The 18,692-nt window shown below is 49.6% G+C and overlaps 6 protein-coding genes; 3 read left to right on the top strand and 3 right to left on the bottom strand.

The window, feature by feature from the left end:
• The first annotated feature begins 3,340 nt into the window (after positions 1-3,340).
• Positions 3,341-4,009, top strand: CHC_T00004441001 (hypothetical protein). The gene has a single exon (XM_005715784.1). It carries the CDS (start codon positions 3,341-3,343, stop codon positions 4,007-4,009), a length of 669 nt encoding a protein of 222 aa, XP_005715841.1.
• Positions 4,010-8,504: 4,495 nt separating this feature from the next.
• On the bottom strand, positions 8,505-10,540 carry CHC_T00004440001 (hypothetical protein). XM_005715783.1 is given in 2 exon segments: positions 8,505-9,022; positions 9,023-10,540. The coding sequence occupies 1 exon segment, from the start codon at positions 10,538-10,540 to the stop codon at positions 9,023-9,025; it is 1,518 nt and encodes a 505-aa protein (XP_005715840.1). The 3' UTR covers positions 8,505-9,022.
• A 243-nt stretch (positions 10,541-10,783) lies between these two features.
• CHC_T00010185001 (U4/U6 small nuclear ribonucleoprotein Prp31, putative) lies at positions 10,784-12,274 on the top strand. Its single transcript, XM_005715782.1, has one exon. The coding sequence runs from the start codon at positions 10,784-10,786 to the stop codon at positions 12,272-12,274; it is 1,491 nt and encodes a 496-aa protein (XP_005715839.1).
• Positions 12,275-13,600: 1,326 nt separating this feature from the next.
• Positions 13,601-13,780, bottom strand: CHC_T00004438001 (hypothetical protein). The gene has a single exon (XM_005715781.1). The coding sequence runs from the start codon at positions 13,778-13,780 to the stop codon at positions 13,601-13,603; it is 180 nt and encodes a 59-aa protein (XP_005715838.1).
• A 2-nt stretch (positions 13,781-13,782) lies between these two features.
• Positions 13,783-13,977, top strand: CHC_T00004437001 (hypothetical protein). Its single transcript, XM_005715780.1, has one exon. The coding sequence runs from the start codon at positions 13,783-13,785 to the stop codon at positions 13,975-13,977; it is 195 nt and encodes a 64-aa protein (XP_005715837.1).
• Positions 13,978-15,427: 1,450 nt separating this feature from the next.
• Positions 15,428-17,720, bottom strand: CHC_T00004436001 (hypothetical protein). XM_005715779.1 is given in 2 exon segments: positions 15,428-15,626; positions 15,627-17,720. 1 exon segment carries the CDS (start codon positions 17,718-17,720, stop codon positions 15,627-15,629), a length of 2,094 nt encoding a protein of 697 aa, XP_005715836.1. The 3' UTR covers positions 15,428-15,626.
• Positions 17,721-18,692: the final 972 nt, after the last annotated feature.

Genomic DNA, 18,692 nt, shown 5'->3' with positions numbered 1-18,692 from the left:
TCTGTTACCTTGCTGTCGGTGACTATCTCGACTTGCCGGGTACGCGCGTGTCGAACGAAGTGGCACAGGCCGTACAGGGCCGCCAGAAGCTCCAACTCGTTGATGTGGCTGCCCTCGTGGGAGGCGTCGAAGAAGCCTGACACTGGGACCATGCCGTTCCAAGTCGCTCCGCACCCACCCATGCTGGCGTCTGTGAAAACCAAGGCGTCTGAGGCTGGCCATAAAATGCGACCGAGGTGCGAGTTTGTGCTGAGTCGAGCCCACCACTGTAGGTCCCGCATGCCCGCGTGTGATAGGCCGGCCCGACCGGTTGCGGACCCAGTTAGGGAGTCGAACAACTTACGCAGGCGCAGGCGGGCGTCGATCACGGCTGCGCTGACGCTGTTTCCGAGGCCAGCGAAGCGACGAATGTCGGTAACCCATACGAAAAGATGGTGCTGTGACGCGTATCGCAGTAGTCGGCGCGCCTGCGTCTCGATCTTGGAAAGTTTTGCGGCGCTTAGAAGAAACAGCGCGCGTGACGTGTCGACCACGATCCCTAAGATTTCCAGCTGGCGGCCCCCTGTAAAGTCGCATTTGTGGGGATGTAGCTGAAGACCTAGCCCTGAGAATAGTTCCATGAATTCCAGCCCCAATGCTTGCGTGTCCAACGTGCTTGCTGCCCCAGCGGTAGAACTCCGAGGCGCGCCATAAAAATCGTCCAGATAACCGAATACGCGGTGCGCTCTCCTGCGTAGAAAGGCGACGACGGGCCGCATGGCCTTTGTGAAAAACCATGGCGCCACGGACAGGCCACAGTTTAGACAGAGAGGGATGTAGATTGTGTCGTCGACCCTGAATGCCAGCCATTTTTGGTCGCGCCGGCGGAGGCGCAGGTGGTAATACGCGTCGCTGATGGCCGCCTTGAAGAGGGAATCGTTCGGATGGAGAACTGCCTCCAGGTCCCCTAGCTGATCCATCCTGAAAGTTCGCTGCTCCAGGGCGTCGTTTACCGCGGAATAGTCCACCACTAGCCGCGGTTTCCGGGCCGACGTGGTCACGAATGCAGGGGAGACGCGTCCTTCCCCCTGGAGCCCCTGGGCCTCGACGGGCGTCGTCCTCCTCACAAATCCCAGCGTGAGCCACCTCTGAATTTCCTTCGAAGCGAAGTCGGCGCCATCCGGATTGAGGGAATACGCCGATCGGGATTGGAATCTGGGTTCCGATTTCCACGGGAGCTGAATCCCGAACCTAATCTGCCGTAAAAGCCACGGGCTGGCTCCGATCCGCTCCCACTCCGCGTAGGATGCTCCGACGCGAACAAACGGGGCTAATATTACTTAGTTCCCCTGCTACCTTCCCGACGGGCGGAGTGGCTGCCCTGCGCGTTTCCTCTTGCGGACCCACGTCCTGCTCTCTCAATGCGAGTGCGTCCGCGGCCGCTGCCTGATCCAGTTCCGCCTGCAGCGCGCGTCGAACCGCTGAGCTGGTCCTTGATCCCGACTGTTCGCCTCCCGGCGCGAATGGCCGCTGATTTGACAGCCTGTCGCTGTTGCTGCCGGAATGCCTCCCTTCCAGCGATATTGTACCCGGCAGCCGGGGAGATGGAGGTTGAGAGAAGTTCGGGGTCGGCGACTCCAGCTGCTCCTTGTCGTCCACAGAGGACTTCGTAGCGGGAGGCGTTGAGCTCGTACGTGCCGAATACGGCGATTTGGGCGTCTGAGATCGCCTCGAAAACCTCCAGGACCGGTCCTTGGAGGTCGTCCGGTAGAGCCTCCACAACCCCGATTCTCTGGATGAGCTCCGTGAGGCTGTCCACGAGGGTGTTGTTGACGGTAGTTGTGTAAGCTGCTGTACAGTAGAGGTTAGCTGCCTCCTCTTCTCTTCCTGTGCTAGCTGATCCTGATCCAAACGTTTGGTAGTGATCGATCGATTCGGGCTTAAACCCAATCGGGCGTAGAGGATGGAAGCGCTGTGGGACGGAGAATCTCGGGGAGATCCGATTGTGGCGATTCTTCTCGTACCAACGCTTTGAAAAGGCGACAAGGGCTCCTTCTCCAAGATACTCCTGGTCTTCGTCGTCTTCTTCGTCGTCCTGATATTCCTTATCTTCGGACTCACCGTCTGTGTTTCCTGCCGGAGACGGTCCAGCCCCTTCCCGACCCCCTTCGCCGCCCGGTGTGGCTGCACCCCCGTTATTCCTCTGGGCGTCTCCGGTAGCGTCTTCCTCTGGCCGGATGGAACGAGCTCCCCCGCTGGGGGCGGCGTCGAGAGCCTCTGCGCTTGCGGCTGCCGGAGTGCTGGGGGCTCAAACATCCCTAGAGTCTATCACTGTGGAGACGCCTGCAGCAATTAGGGATTGTAACGCTTCGATTTGCGCTTGGCTGAAAGCTATTGGTTGTTCTGGAACCGCATCCTGATTGTCAGCCATTCGTGTAGGCGGTGCCATCCAGGAGATTGTGTCAGACCTCCGTGAGTTTCTTACGGGGAAGTTCGCTCTCGAGATAAAGCGAGAAGCGAAATGACTCCCGAACGCAGCACGTCCCCAATGGGAGTTCGGGGGACTGAAATACAGTATTCCCTCAAGCACCGCCGCGGTCGACGGCGGCGGTGGCGTGACTGCGTGATGTGACGGTCACGTTCAGATTCCCCCTTGCCCCAATGAGCACTGGGGGATCACATGGTGATTACACAATACAGTGCATGAAAATTGCATAAATACACCCCCCCAATCTCGAATAAAAGCATTTTTGACACTGTTTCCTGACGCCACCGGGGCATCAGCCCTCGAGGGCGCGCGCGGGAATCCAAATCCAAAGCCCCTTTTTGAAAAGCAAAAAAGGACTTGGAGTTGTGCGGCAATATCCAGACGAAATTCGCATATGACCGCGAAAACCCAAAAGGTACAGAAACGTTCATCCACAAATCTTGGCGGCAAACCGAAAGAACGGAGGACGCATTGCCTCCGGTAGTTACATATTTAAACAGAGAAACATTTTAATAGCAGTAGAGCTATGGTATCATCTTCAAAGATGACTCGTCGTAAGCTGTTATCAGACTTCGAGAAAGGTCAAATCGTGGCTATGAAAAGGGAATGCATGAGCATTCGGGAGATCGCTCGAACACTCGGCAGGTCTCCTGGTGCCGTACAAAACTTTTGCAAGCACCCAAATCGGGTTGACGCACAGAAGGGCACGCGCAACGCATCAAAAATCAACAAAAAGCAGACAAGACTGTTGCTTCGCGAGGCAAGCAAAGGTGAAAATCATGCAAGGAACTGAAGCTGTGCCTTGATATTGGGATTGGCGTTCGTTGCATTCAGCAGATTCTACGTGCAACACCTCACCTCAAATATAAAAAGATGCTGAAACGTCCACAGATGCTGGAAAGGCACAAGGTTGCCAGGTTGAAGTGGAGCAAAAAAATGCTGCAGAAAGGGAGTTCGTATTGGCGCCAGGTTGTTTTCTCAGATGAGAAAAAATTCAACCTAGATGGCCCGGATGGCGTGGCTTCATATTGGCACGATTTACGGCGAGAGGAGAAGGTTTTCTCCACCAGGCACCAAGGAGGAGCATCATTGATGCTTTGGGGTGCTATCTCCGTTCGCGGTACGTCTCACTTAGTTCGCGTTCAAGGTACCATGGACTCTACGCAGTACTGCAGTGTCTTGGAGGAGGACCTGCTGCCGTTTGCCGCTGATAATTTGGGAGAACAATGGACTTTTCAGAAAGACGGTGCCTCTTGCCATCGCTCTAAGTACACAAAAGCCTGGCTTGATTCAAAGAACGTCAATTTATTGGATTGGCCAGCCAAGTCCCCAGACCTGAACATCATTGAGAACGTTTGGGGTCTGCTCGCTCGGCGTGTGTATGCTCATGGGCGCCAATTTGACAATTTAGAGGACCTTGCTGATTGCATTATAGATTGTTGGTGTTCTATCACAGAACAGTACCTAGGAAAGCTTTACGATTCACTTCCCCGTCGCCTTGTAGAGGTGTTGGAGAAAAAGGGCGGTCCGACGAGCTACTAGTTGGCCACAGTAAAACTGTCAAGGTACTGTACCTTTTGGTTTTTCTCGGTCATATGCAAATTTCGTCTGGATATTGCCGCTCAACTCCAAGTCCTTTTTTGCTTTTCAAAAAGGGGCTTGGGAATTGGATTCCTGCGCGCGCCCTCGAGGGCTGATGCCGCGGTGGCGTCAGGAAACAGTGTCGAAAATGCTTTTATTCGAGATTGGGGGGGGGGGGGGGAGTGTATTTCTGCAATTTTCGTGCACCGTACCGTTCGTATCCTACAACGTGGTCCTATAATTTTTTCGGGGAGCGTATAGCTTTTCACCCAAAATGACCTAACTACTGTACAAATTTCGATTTGCATTTATTGTGACAGACGGGCCCCTCTGAATTGACAAGCATCCTTTTCCAACCATACACTGGTCCGATCTTTACATCAATAGGAGGTCTTTTGGACAGCGCCTTATCTACGTGTTAGTTCGTCTCCTGAAAACAGCGTGTTAGAAGATTGGATGCAGGACTTAAATAAAAGTTACACATTGGAATGTCGTGTGAAGACGGACCCGAACATTGGTGACAATGTCCTTTGAAGCAGACCTCTAAACATAGTCATAACTATGCCGGGCGGGGTTGGTGCTGTTCCTACTAAATGTCAGCACTATCGATGAGTGTACATTATCGGGGGGGATATTGCTCATGATCGCACTATTCGAAGATCGCCCCCGTACCTATGTTACCGTGTATATATATTTGCAGTGTTGACAGTAGCTACAGGCTGTTGACATGAGGGGGGTTTCTTGACTCTTCTCAGTGGACAGTACCTGGCAATTGCAGTTCCAGCTTTTCTGTTCATCTTGCTGTGATGATTCGGTATACATGAATCCGGGAAAACGTCATCTTTCAAGTGAAGAGGCCATGAACAGCCAAGAAACGCTTTCGTTCGGCTTCTGAACGTATTGGTGTCGACGATTATTCCCAACCTGTTGGTGAGGCGACTTAGTGCTTTACATTTTTACTGGAGAAAAGACATTTAAACACGGATCCAAACCGTCGAAACTATCGGTGACGGAGTCACCGTCGTGAACATGGATCTCTGAGAGCAGTCGTCATTCAGTAGTCTTTGCGTAATTGTTTTTATGGAATTTTACGTTATGCCTCCCCTCCTGATGGACACGAGAGCACCGTTACCTTTCAATGCTAGGAGAGTGCTATCATACACCATTTGGATTGTTTCTTTCTTCCGAGAATCCATGACTTTAATTCAGTTGCATGTGAACCGCGCTTATCTGCTGTGCTTTGCTTCAAAGACAAACAGTGATGAACTCTCTGAAAGGAAACGGAAGAAGGCTCAATATTTATCACACAAACTGCATGGTCCCGCAGATTTGAATTGCGAAATGTGAAAACGAAGAATTTCTTTCAACTATCTAGAGTATCAGCAACGGAATATTTCATGGGAGAATTCTGTGTTATTGGGAGCCACACCCGACAAACCCCGGAAACTGTACGCAGACAAGAAAATCTGCTTGCTTTTGCCTCCTCGCTATTGAAAAATAGTTCAAGAAGATCTCAAGCGTAGGACTGTTTGATAAGTCTGGCTCACTATTCAACTTCTTTTCAATGCTTCTTCAACTTTCTCTTTTGTTCTCTTTTACATTGCCTTCCACACACTACTGAATGCTTCAATATCTGGAAGGCCTCCTTGACCCAACTTAATCGCAAAGAGCAAGTCCTTCTTCATTTCATTGCGGTCAAAATGCAAGAAAGTACTCATCTTGGCAGCTATACCAGTCCCCGTGAACCTAATTTCACACCAGTGGAAACGATTCTTTCTGCAAGCACAACTCAATCTCTTCACGTGGGAGATACAAATACCAAGCATCACTACAAACAACTATCCCCACATCTACCATTAGCTTCGGCAACACTTTTGCTAGCGTCTCTCAATTTGACTTCTTCGCTTTCAGAACTGGGATTCGCTTTGTCCGCCTTCGCACTATCGTTAGGCAACGTTGTCGCTCTATCACGCATGCCAGTACGAGTGTCGCGTCGCACCAACACTTTCACTCTTGCCTCTGTCTGCATATTGATTTTTATTTCTCGATCAGTGGCCATCAGTGATGAAGCAAACATGCATGTTTCCAAATCTCTGGATCACCGTCATCCGTTTTCAAAATTTGAGCCTGCAGGTCATGAAGCATCATCATTCGTCGCTGTGAAAACAGCAGTGGAGTCTAGAAATACAGCGCACCCTGTCAATGCGCTAAAAGCAGTTGAGCGTAGCCAACGGGCGTCCCCAAACGCTGGGGATGCTGATACTGAAGCCCACGAAAACAGCATTGACGAAACCCGTATCCAGAAAGAAAGTGATGGCTCCATTGAGCTTGGCCGCCACACGAAGCCTCCGAACCTCAATGGGACGTTCATTGTGAATACGCATGCTACAGAGTCATGGTAAGCTTTTTTTTTTGTGTACTTCAAACTTCCAGTCATGAAAGCTATGAGTTCTCTAACAGTGCTGTTTCTTTGATCTCATCTTGTCTGCCTGACTTCTTGTGTGGAAACTCTCGCCTTTCTTCAAAGCTCTTTGGCCTGTTCTAGATATGATTATGCTTGTGCGGCCGACTCGTTTGCGGTGGTGAACTCTTGCCAAGTTTTGGTGCTTCGTCTGACTTGTTCTCGATGCATTGAAGCGCCAAAGGAGGACCTCTTTGCCTCGTCGTTGCCCGGTGCTTTGCGCAACAATGATTCAGTGATACCAAATTGCTATACCTTGAAAAAGGAAGACCTTGCTGCCGCGACTTGTGCAGGGTCAACGCAAGACATGATACGCCTGTGCCCCTGTGTTGTTTAGAAGAAGAGACTCCCTTTGGTTTCTTCATTTTGCACAAAGCCCATCAAGCTTCCCATACTTCGCGGACGGGACACCATTGAGGGCCTTCAGAGGTGGTACAAGTGAGAAGGTTACTATGCCCTTACCGATACATTTCTCTCCCAATGCTCGCCCAGATAATTCAAAGGCTTGAAAGGGTCTGCACGTAGTAATGACATGATGTTAGCTACGCGCCTTATATTCTGAGCTGCAACTCTACAAACTAGGTGGGATGTTTGTGAAGTCTTCACAGAAAAGAAAAAAAAAGGAAAAAAGTGATGGTTTCTCCTTGCCGTTTGTCAACGTGAAACCTCATGTTGAGAAAGGCAAACTGAACGAAGGCTCATCGTTTACCAAGATGAGCATTAACACTTTTCGGAGTTAGATATGCTTTGATTGGAAGAGCACTGGTGTACCAGTTAAACATTATTGATGCTGTTTGTCCTATTTGATTAGTTGCACAGACGAATGGGTGTATTGCCTTAACTTGCTTTCCATCCATGAAAATATCGCTGACTGTCTGAGTACAAATAACTTCTGCGTTGTAAAGTCAAGAGTGCTATGTTCTATGTACTGATACAATGTGTTTAAAATAAGAAATGCCTTGGGGCATTGGTATGCGGCAGACTGTTCATTATTACAGAACGTGAATTGCTCAACAACTTCAGGGATTTAGTGTAGAGAAGGTGCCCTTGGAGGCTCGCATCTAATAAATGGTATTCAGTCGAAAGCTTGTGTTTTTATTCTTTGAGATTGAGTCTCAGTACAGTGCACTACAGAGAGGACTCGCGCAATAGTGCCGAATTGAGTAATTCCATGAGTGAGTAATGCAGGGGTTTCTCGGTGAACACAGGTTATCATACCTTGCATTGCTGTTAGACACCTGTCCAAGACGGGGACGCGGCGTGCCGACGAAGATGCTCAACAGTAAACGGATCAACCTTTCCAACATACCCCACAGATCCTCTCCGTCTTACTCCAGTGACACGCAAGGGCACCGACACAACCGCAACACAGCATGAAAAGACGAGTGCAGATGGAACCAAAGAGATAGAATCAAATGAGTATGTTATTCCAGGTTTTGAGGAAGTAATTGCCTGCTTTACGGGAGTGGAGAAAATGGTGAACAATTCGGGTACTGTATCGAGGATGCAGTTCGTCATTTGCACCGTGCAAAGCGCGTGTTTCTAACTGCACACGCTGAGCAGAGTCGTTCCGAGAGGCGCCAGACGCTTGTAAACGAGTATTTTGTGTGACCCCATTCATTAGTGCAAGATGCGAGTATTGCATGTTGTTGGAACCTTGCATGGGAGTGCACTACTCGGTGTGGTTGACTGTATTCCACAGATTTTCTAGTGGATAGATCTATCCGACCAAGTGTTATCATAACTTCAAATCTGCAACTTTATTTCTATTCAACTTCGATGTCCACGATTTCTATTTTTCTTTTGAAGGTTAACTTGTTCTAAAATTTTTCTCAAGTTTCAACTGAATAGAAAGCGCTCTACGCAATGTCTTTATGCCTCTGTTATAAAATTAGCTTCAAGGAAAATGCTTGCTGTAAGCCGACCTTTTTTCTTGAACACTTTTATGTGCATCAGCGAGTTCGTTTTCGCTAGAATCGATGAGCAATTGCTTTATCTGTGGTGGGTGGTGACGTTTTAGTTGCAAAAAAAACAAATAACAAAAAACAAAGTGATATCGCAAGTTGCGTTCTCTAGAAAGAATAAAATAACATTTGCCCTCATATGAGGACTAACGGTCCGATAGACACTCTAGAGTGCCGTGAAGAAAAAACCACATCCAATACAACCTGTAAACATTCTTGCGTTGCATGGCCAGACTTTTTGGATATCGCCGAGCAGCTCTGCAGAGCATGAATTGGATACTGTGTGAACAAAGTGGTCGAGTAGTGCTTCCTTCGCTTTGAACTAGCTGGCAGTTTGCCCCGTGAAGGAAAATAGCGTGATGGTTTCCATAGGTGTCAGCAGCATCTCTGTCACAGCGCCCCCCTAATTCGGTATGCCCCTGCGGCCAGATATCTTGGTACAGTTTGTGCAAAAGCCTTCATGCACCCCAAGATGCACTCTTCTGGACAGTTTAAAGCCTTTGGTTAAAACGACCGTGTCCTTGATTGGCATTCCCCGTTAGCATCTATTTACCAGTCAAATGACGCGGGGTTATTTGACATTTTTCTTGGTTGAATGGACATTGTGAGCATTTTCTTAGCGGGTTGTGTGCCCGGCAGGCCGCCAACAACGTGCCTATACAAATCTTGAACTGATGCAATGGATAAAGGGTTTTCGACAATTGGTGATTCCGAGAATTTGGCATTCACAGATTCAAGGTGCAGGTTTGTTCGTTGTCGAAGCGTTAGAGTAGTGTCCTCCGGATCAAGCGGCGCATCCAAGAGCCCACCCCCGTTATTACAACCGCCTGGGCATGCCATAAGTTCGATGTAATCAAACTTGCAAATTCCTCTTCGCACTTTGCGGAGAATACTTTGCAAGCTTCGAAATCCGTATGCTTTAGCGAATTGTAGCTTTTTCGTTCCTGAAGTCTCTTCAATTGTTATCAACATCAAGTCGCCTGACTTGCTTGCTTTCTCCCATTGCAAGGGTCCATCTGGCAACTTGACACCTAAAAATTCCTCTGCAGCCTCTCGCAATATAAAGTCAGCATACCCACCAGAACCGCTCCCAACATTAACACCAAAAATCTTCGTTCTCGCTGTTTGAAAAGGCACATCAAATGGGCTCTCCGTAGCATCTTCAAAGTCAAACTTGCATTCATCGATAAGATCCATGAGCTCTCCAGCAGTTATGACGCATGCAACTTCCTTCTTCTCGTTGCCGCTCGAGTCGATAGATACAAATTCTGGTCTGCTTGCCTCCAACTTCTTGTCATGGCATTGCATAATCGCTGTAATCCAAACGTCACTTGTATTCCCTTGAGGACGAAGTGCTTTCGCGACCAAAGCTGCCAAACCTTGTGGAGATCGCACAGATGATATACAACTCAAAATATTGTCATCCTGAGTCTTCTCAGCATACGACACCCAACCGGGACAGGCAGAAGTGATTGTTAGTTTCTTTCCCGACTTGAAGCGCTGCATGAACTCTTCGGATGCTTCCAAAAGGGACAGGTGGCGTGCAAATGATAAATCAAAGACAGCATCAAATCCGACGTCGTCCCGCAAAAAAGTGGACAACTTCCTTGCAGCAACTCCGAGACTACTCCCAAAGTGAACAGCAATTGATGCAACTGCTTGTTGGGAGAGTGCAGCGACAGCAAAATTGGACCGAGCACTGCTTTTCCTTGACTTTCGAAACTGTCGAAGAGAATCGAGGCTGTCTGTAGAGAGCAAAACTGTCTCTGCTGAAGTAACACATCCCGAACAAGTTAGGCAATCACTCAACGTCACTTTGGCTTTCGCCACTTCAACATTGGTGCTTTGGACAGGCACAATTGGAGCTAAGAAAGAACCTGCTGGCTCTGCTTTGAGCCTAGCAACGACGACATTCTCAGCACCTTGCTTGCCATCTTCTACTGGGGTCCTTGACGAATTTGCAGAAGCACCGCCGCCGAGTGGTAGCACGCATGCCTGAGATGGAGCGAGAAAGTCGTTTATATCAGTGATGCGCACGGCATTGGATAGACGGGCTTTGGGAGCCATTCGCAAGTGCAGCGGATTGTGGATGCAACTCTTCCCGAAAGATGGATAGGAATTGTTGAAGGACTTGGGTGTCTTGCTTCTGGCGTTGACGAAAAAAATGGGTTTAGCGCTCAGTAAGCTGAAGATTTTTAAAAAAAACCTGCCAGCAACGCACTAGATAAAAGATATTTGGGTTGATTCGCGGTCGTTGCTCATCATTCCAGTCGACGTCCTTCGAGTATTTCAGAACCACGTTCATGCGGCATGACCTCTCTGGCGGAGCAATTCCTAGACGACGTAGAATCGTCCGAGAGCGAAGACGAGCAATTGAAAGAAGAAAAAAATGGCGAACGTGAAGTGCAAAGAAAGGAGTCGAAGAGCAATGATGACGAAATGGCTATTGACGCAGAGCGTCCGGCAGAGGGAATCTTGTCGCTTGAAGCTCGAGTCGCATTTGTTCTGAAGCATATTGAAGAAATTCGATCGGGTCTGCGCGTCCCAGATATCTCCACTGGCACAAGCGGCCAAAATACTGATGATGAAGAATACACTTTGGTGGGAAACTGCATGGAAATTGCCGCAGACATAGACGAAGAAATTCGTTCCTTACACGGCCAGCTTGTGGAGGCGTTCTCCCCAAATTTTCCAGAGCTACAGACCCTTATTTTCAATCCCCTTGACTATGCGCGAGTGGCCTTGCTTGCTGGAAATGTGGACGACTTGAAGAAAGTGGATTTGCGAAAGATCTTACCATCAGGAAGTGTTATCGCTGTACAGGTAACCGCAGCATCTTCTGCTAGAAGGGCACTCACGCAAGAAGAGCTGAATCGGGTGAAACAGCAGTGCAGTGAATTGATTTCGCTCGACGAATCGAAGCTAAAGATTTTGGACTATGTGGAGAGTCGGGCGAGCTACATGGCCCCAAACCTGGTGGAAGTAGTGGGAGGCGCTGTCGCTGCAAAGTTAATGGGAATTGCCGGCGGCTTGCGCGAATTAGCGTACATGCCGAGTTCCAATGTGAAAGTGCTCGGCAAGGGGAAAAAAACTTTGCAAGGCACATCGTCCGCTACCACCAAGCTACATGAAGGGGTGATATATACATGCCCTCTCGTTATAAATCTTCCCAAACAGTACAGGTCGAAGGCAGGAGACGTCCTAACGGGAAAGGCCTCTCTTGCGGCGAGGGTCGATGCCTGCCGCGAACAACTAGATGGAAATGTGGGTCGCAAGCTTCGGGAAAAGTTGGAAGAAAAATTCCTGAAGTGGCAGGAGCCGCCACCAGCTAAAACGTTAAAACCTTTACCAATACCCGGGGATGAGGCAAAGAGGAAACACCGCGGAGGAAAACGAGCCAGACGAGAAAAAGAGCGCCTTGGTATCACGGATATTCGAAGGCTAGCCAATCGGGTCAAGTTTGGCCAACAAGAGGAGGTGGTGGGGAATGACTTGGAGAACGAAGGCTTCGGAATGCTCGGTGCGGAAGGTTCAAAGCGATTGCGAATCCAGTCGAAAAAGACAGATTCAGTTTCGATTGCAGCCAAGAGGCGATTGGCGAAGCAGAAAGGTCGGAACGGAATCAGTGAAGCCGCGGCTTTGGGAATAACCACAAATTTAGCGGACGGTATTGAGCTCGGCGCGATAACCCCAGCCCCTGGTGGTGTGGGATTGGGATCTATGAATACGAATGCGGCGAAGAGTGAAACCAACTACTTCTCACCATCAACGCGTTTCATGCAGGTCAAGAAAGAAGAGTAAAGCTGTTCTCAGACGAAACGGGTGCGGAGTAGTTGCCATTACTCTCTCACACTATCTGTACACATACACAGTCACAGTTGGGAGTCGGTATTGTGCACTGTCCTGGCTTTCAGATCCGGAACATTGCCTGCAGTTAAGTCAACAGCCACTTAGTGCGATGAAGAGGCTGGCATGACCATCGAAGAGCGTCGAAGCAATTCTAGGCCAGGTGCATATGTGGCCAAGCTGTCTCGACCACCATTAAATTAAACGACGACAGCGCACTAGTTAGCTTCCTGCCGTCGCCTTCGGCCCTTGTTCTTGTTCCTCGAGCGACAGTGTAGCAAGCCTCCCCCCTCTCATCATGTCATCTGACGGAGCAGGGGGTAAGTAGTTTCCTAGAGGCTGCGAAACATCCCACCCAGCCGGAGCAGACAGAGACGCACTGATCTTCGACCCGTAGCTAATGACTTCGTCAACGTCGACGGGTCGTTTGTTCGCTCGCTTGAGGGCGGCCATCCTAGGACGTGCTTCATCCAAGGCGTTCTGTAGCACTGATTCAGCCGCCCGTAAATTGGCCCCTAACTGCGCAATTTTGGCGTCCTCTACGGCGTTGGCAGCTCGTAGTTCTTCTATTACACTGTACAGTCGTTGATGCTCGATCACTTTGCGGTACATGAGAAGAGCAGAGAAGGAAGACTAAACCGTCAGGATAACGCTTAGGGAAGCATGTTTGTTGTGTTGGTGCAATACAGGGTTGGAAACATACCTTCGTCGATAAATTTTCGCAACGATTTCTGTCTGACAATGAGCTTCTCCATGACATGTACAGGCTCCGACTTGGTTTCACTGCCTGGAGTGATTCGGTGGACATCGCGCGCAGTGAGTCTTGGTGGTTGTAAAAAAAGCCAAAGGCCGACGTCAGTTTCCACCGATGTATGTGTTATGGATTCAAGCGCTCAATGTGGAGACTCACCGTCGTCCGAGAAGATGCGCATGAGCATCAAACAAGGACCGTACCAAGGATTGGCATTCGAGCAGCTCATCCCTCGCGCGCTCGCGAACGGGCCCGTCATCGTTATCCTTGTCGGTAGCCATGTCGGTGTTCCGTTGATATGCGGACTTTTGTTGAAGTGGTCGGATGGGCGAAGACGCAGAAGGTGATGGATGGCCCATGTCTCAGTCGGAGGGCAAGCCCTGTGAGCGCAAGTGGTTGGGAAGGATTTATTTGATCCAGACCGCCAACGAAAATATTACAGAAATTGTAGAATTGGGTTTATTTCGCGACACGGATGCCGGGTGCCCGCTACTGGTAAATTATTTTTGCGCACCGTTAACTCGGTCGTATCACCTGCGTACTCTTCCACAACGGCTGTTTCCACCCTCGAGCGCAGTTGCCGCTACAGTCTGTCGATAGAACACCTGCCATCTTTCGATCATCGAGCGAGCACCTTCTTGCCGTTCAAAAATCACCCTTTTGGATAGCATTTTGAACACCTGCGTTTCTCCAAGAATAACCCCGACCATGAATGTCGACGACCTCACTTCTTCTCTCAACCAAATTTCTTTGGATGACAACCATCGACCACGCTCCTTCCGCTTACCCTCTTTCAATAGTGACTGTGACGAAGATTCTAACGAATTGGATGGCATGCAGGGAAATGCTAATGAATCGAACCAAGCTCCAATTTATTCCTCCTCTTCAGGCGACTCAACTCGTTTAATGCCTGATTTGGACGAGCATGACTCCGCAACATCAAGCTATTTCACAGCTCTAATGCATCCCTCTACAAGTCCAAAGTTTGCTGAAGATCCTCCGTTAAGAAGAGGAGGCTCTACTTCACGCAGGGGAACTGCAGTTGCATCTGAACTGGGCTCATTCTTTTGGGCAGCCTGCGCCCCAGTGATTGCTGTGCTATGGAAAACCCATGCGTTCGCAACCGGCTTGGCTATAATTGCTGCACTAGCACAATGCGTGGCTCTGATTCGACTCTCCTCGTGCCAAATATTTTTGAGGAGACGACGACGAAACGAGTTTGGCAGCGATCGCGCTGTGCGGTTCCCTAGATATTGGTGGGTGACGAACACGGAAGGCTTGCTGTGGAGGCTTTTGCTGCTATCCATTCTCGTTTTGTTGAGAGTGGCGATTTTGACGTTTTGTGTAGGTGCGATATTCATGAGGCTGGACGGAAAATGGGGTGCCAAAACGCGTGATCATGTGCGAATATTGGGGGAAACTGCGTTTATTACGATAAGAGAGGCAGGCCGATCCTTCACTGGACAGTATGGGTCTGACAGCCGGGGAGCTAGGTTCTCTAGGACGGCGGTTGATGGATTGGTCGGATTTTGTACGCGTGCAGAGATGATGGGGCTCGAACCAATGTTATGCTAGCATGGCTCTGCCGTTGACCAGTGAATCGCTTTCTGAGTTCATGGTCGCTTGTCTCGCCTCCGCATTTGAGACGCCTGTCATGCTCATTTGCGACGTTTACCACTGTATGGGTTAAGGAGTGTGCGAGAGTTCGCTTCAGAGAAGGTGTAACTCTGCACCTCGTTTCGCAGCGACTAGATCTTGACCCTTTGATAAGGAGTCTCGAATGCTAGCCTATGCCTTTTCACGTTGTTTCAAACAAGTGTTATAATATCTTGACGATGGCAGAACCTAAGAAATCTCCCACTTCGCTTTTGCTTTTCCGAAAGAATTCTCTAGAGGGAGCTTCGCAAACATGTCAAATGAGTCTGCCGATATGGGGCGCTTCCTGTTTGGAAAATCAGACGGCACACGGCTGATTGTTCTATTCTCCAAATTTACGTTGTATAGAAGCTCCTATGTATTTATTTCTAGTGCGCTTCCAGGTCACTCTTCATATTTCGTTATCAAGTGCGTGGTTGAAAATGCCTACACATGTGCAGGAGGCAGGCGGAGCCGTTTTATTTGAGGGTAGAAACGGGGGTGCGGTGCCGCTGCTACGAACGTTCATGGATACACCCTGCAGGAACCCCCTGTCGTGCCGACAGGCATTTTGTCATCACACGCGTGCAGAGTTAGTACTCCGGTTCGAATGGAAGCTTGGCTGAGTTTCGTTGAACCCGAGTTTCGTGTGAGACGTCACCGAATTCTATTCAGAGAAGGCGGTATTACAGTAGATAAACACTTCCTTTAGACACGATAACTTGCGGACGTTGAACTTTATTTAATAGCAGTTATACTGTATACTCAGTTATACTGTATACTCTATATACATACAAGTCAGACGCAGAGTGAAGGCATCAATGACCCTCCTTGCCTTTGGCATGAGGACTTTCCGACATGTTCCACGTATGTCGACTCTATTCTAACAGATAATCTCACTGTATGAGACACGGTGCGTTGTTAAGATCCCGATAGCTCTGGTTTTCGCACGCGAGACCTTTTTTCAATTGCAAATTTCGATCTGCGCTTCTTCTGCTTTGGTTGGACCCGACTCGGTAGTGATTCCCAGAATTTCATCGCAGGATTCGTGGGAGGCAGAAAATGCTTGAAGAAAAGAAAGAAGAACGATGGAAGGAACAAGAGCCGCGATGGTATTAGTAGCAAAAACAGTCCGAGGGAGCACAAGAATCCCACAGCTACCCAAGTATGCCACTCCTCGGATCCCCAGAGGTACAATGCTTCGAGTTTTCCCAGTTCTCGGTTCATTCTTCCGATGACGTTCTGGGTCGCCGCAAGGGTGTCATGAACCTGGGCCACAAGCTTCAAAACATTAGCCTGTCGACGTTCTGCATCCTCAGATTCTGTGCGCCCCATCCCCAGTCCAAAATAGTTGTATTTGGCATCTACAATACACAAGGCCTGCGAAAAGAGCATGCACGCTGGCACATAGCTTATCCAACCTTTGACGGTGATGGTGAGACATACCAAGATGGCAAGAATGGTTGCGGGGGGGTTTCTCCACTGGAATAAGTGACTTATCAACTCAAGAAAACGAGCGAGAGGAGAACAGAGATCGGCAAACCGGCCAATGGCTTCCCCAAGCCTCGAAACATCAAAGGGTTCATCGTCTTGAACACGATACATCCGGTCGTTTGAATCCATATTATCTCGAATCGTCGCAAGAGCCCTTTCAATCCAACTCCGACCGCTTTGGTTGTTGTAAGCCCGAACTGACTCGGTGTACCAGTTTATAAGACCTGCATTGCGCTCTGGATCTGTGAATATTAGGAGTGACTTGGACGTACGCTCATCGGTCACCAGTCTCAAAGCTCGATATCTCGCAATGTTGGCATGCGCCGCCACCGCAAGGAGGGGCGGAGAAGGCTCGTTTCGGAACGGAGATCGAGTATAGTTTAAAGACCTCGACTTCAGTATCTCACGAATCTTCTCTTCGTTGTCAAGCATAGTATTAACCGTCGGTTGCGAATCATTCGAGGACTCCGGCTGCTCCAACTTTGGAACTACGCGGCCAGAACTACCAAAGCCGAGCTGAACATGGAGCTTATGCGCAGCAACCATTTCACCGATCAAGTGAACCCAATGGTCTCTGTGCTTAGTCTCTCTGAATTCTAGCAAACTGAATTGTAACGGCTTTCTGCCCGCTGTATATTGTCGCATCAACTTGCCAACGTGTTCTGATAATGTTGTTTCTTTTGAACCATCACCATCTCTTGACGGCAAGCGGTCATCTTTGCCGGCAGTGGATCCCGATGGCTCATCTTTTTTAAGAGCAGAAATACCATCGATGGCAGCCTTGATCTCTGATTCTAAATGTACTTTGAAAGAATCGCGCATCATCAATGGTATCGAACCATCCTCTACTTGCGACATGGAACCTAACCTTGCAACGTAGTGGTTGCGTCCAATAGCTGCATGGAAGATGAGATATCTTTGGCTAAGATACAACTTTCCAAGAGTCGGAAACACATCGCTGTGGTCCAGGGCTCCCTGTGACTTGATGAGCACTTCAAACGGATCAATACCAAGCTCTTGCTTGACTAATACCCAATCTTCATCATGGGAGTAATATTTATCTTGAGCGGCAATGAAAAAAGGTCTCCACGCATCGTATCGAAGAGCGACTGATGGGGGATACAAGTCTCGCGATGGTGATTCAGAAGTCTGAGCGGCGTCAGGGTTTTGTATGTCATCAAAATCGCGCATTGGTTGAGATGACGTAATATTCTCGGACTGGAGAGGCTGGCGTCGGCGGCGTAACCCGTGCTGTTGAATGCAACTCTCCAGCCCAGCGTCATCTTTAATTGATTGCCATTTTCGTTTGGTAGAATTTGAAAACTTGCTCGCTCTGGTTTCCTTCCCATGCCATGGTTGCTCACCTGCTTTGGCCTCTTTCTCCGCGGACTGTCTCGACTGCTCCCGAACAAGTTCGTCAAAGACAATACCTGCGACCGCAGCATCGGCAACAGGTCCGATGAAGGGGGCATACCTGATAAATTCCTCGCGCAAAACATACCCAGATCCAGTTCTGTCCATCATATTGAACAACCAAGAAGACGCGTTCTGCATAGCGGCGGAGTCGATGGCCTTCAGCGTGCTCATAATAGCAAAATCGGCGAAGTCGCGTGGCACCGGCTCAAAGGACTGCGTCCCTGTGCCGAAAGCCAGATTGGTCGGGGGTGACGCGGCGGTCCCTAACCTATACTCCACTTCCAAGTCGTCGATGCTCTTTCCCAGCAAATTAGCACACGCTTGCACCATAGCATCTCTCCATGCGACACCATGGAAGACCAGGTTCTGTAAGTTTGCCTCTGACGTATTGGGGTCGTCCTCCGAGGTGGACGATGTGCCATCCCCGGACGAGCGGTTGTCGTCCTCCGCATTCAACGCGTCGTCATCGCGCTCTTTTGCAGAGAACATGGACAGCGGGTCCGTAAACATGCGTCCGATAGTCTCGCCTGGCCCACGTAGGAGCATTCGACCGGAGACGTTTGAAAACGAGCGGATGCGACGGAATATCATAAGCTCGACGTCGCCGGGGTCGCGCCCTCCGTCATCTTGCCCTGTGGCGCCGTCGACGAGGCCACCCGAGGCGGCGTGGTTTTTGGCGTCGGCGTCGGCCATGGTTGAGGTGGGGCTCGCTTGTTTGAAAGGTTCGGTTAAAACTGCTGTGAGAGGAAGGCAGGAAGGTACAGTGTGCAAGTATAGGTCCGCCAGCTGCCTGGACCACAGTTGTGATCGGAATTAGGGGGCGAGTTTGATTGGTGGGAGTGAGGGTGTGATTTGCATCCATTAGATTGAGAGAAGAGTACAAGTACTACACTAGAGATTTCTCATAAAATAAAGACGAGTCTCCAAGGAAAACCCTCCACGCCCAATCCCTACCACCCCATCTTCTCCCCTCCGTAAACCTGCTCTCCTCCCACCCCCCCCCCCCCTCTAAGGTCTCTCGCACGCTGAGTAAATTTGGCGCACTGCGAACCCGCAACGCACGGGGCGATATGGTGT

Source organism: Chondrus crispus, genomic scaffold (genome assembly GCF_000350225.1).
Source record: "Chondrus crispus Stackhouse genomic scaffold, scaffold_230, whole genome shotgun sequence".
NCBI classification, from domain to species: Eukaryota; Rhodophyta; class Florideophyceae; order Gigartinales; family Gigartinaceae; genus Chondrus; species Chondrus crispus.
This window is presented reverse-complemented; position numbering and strand designations above follow the sequence as displayed.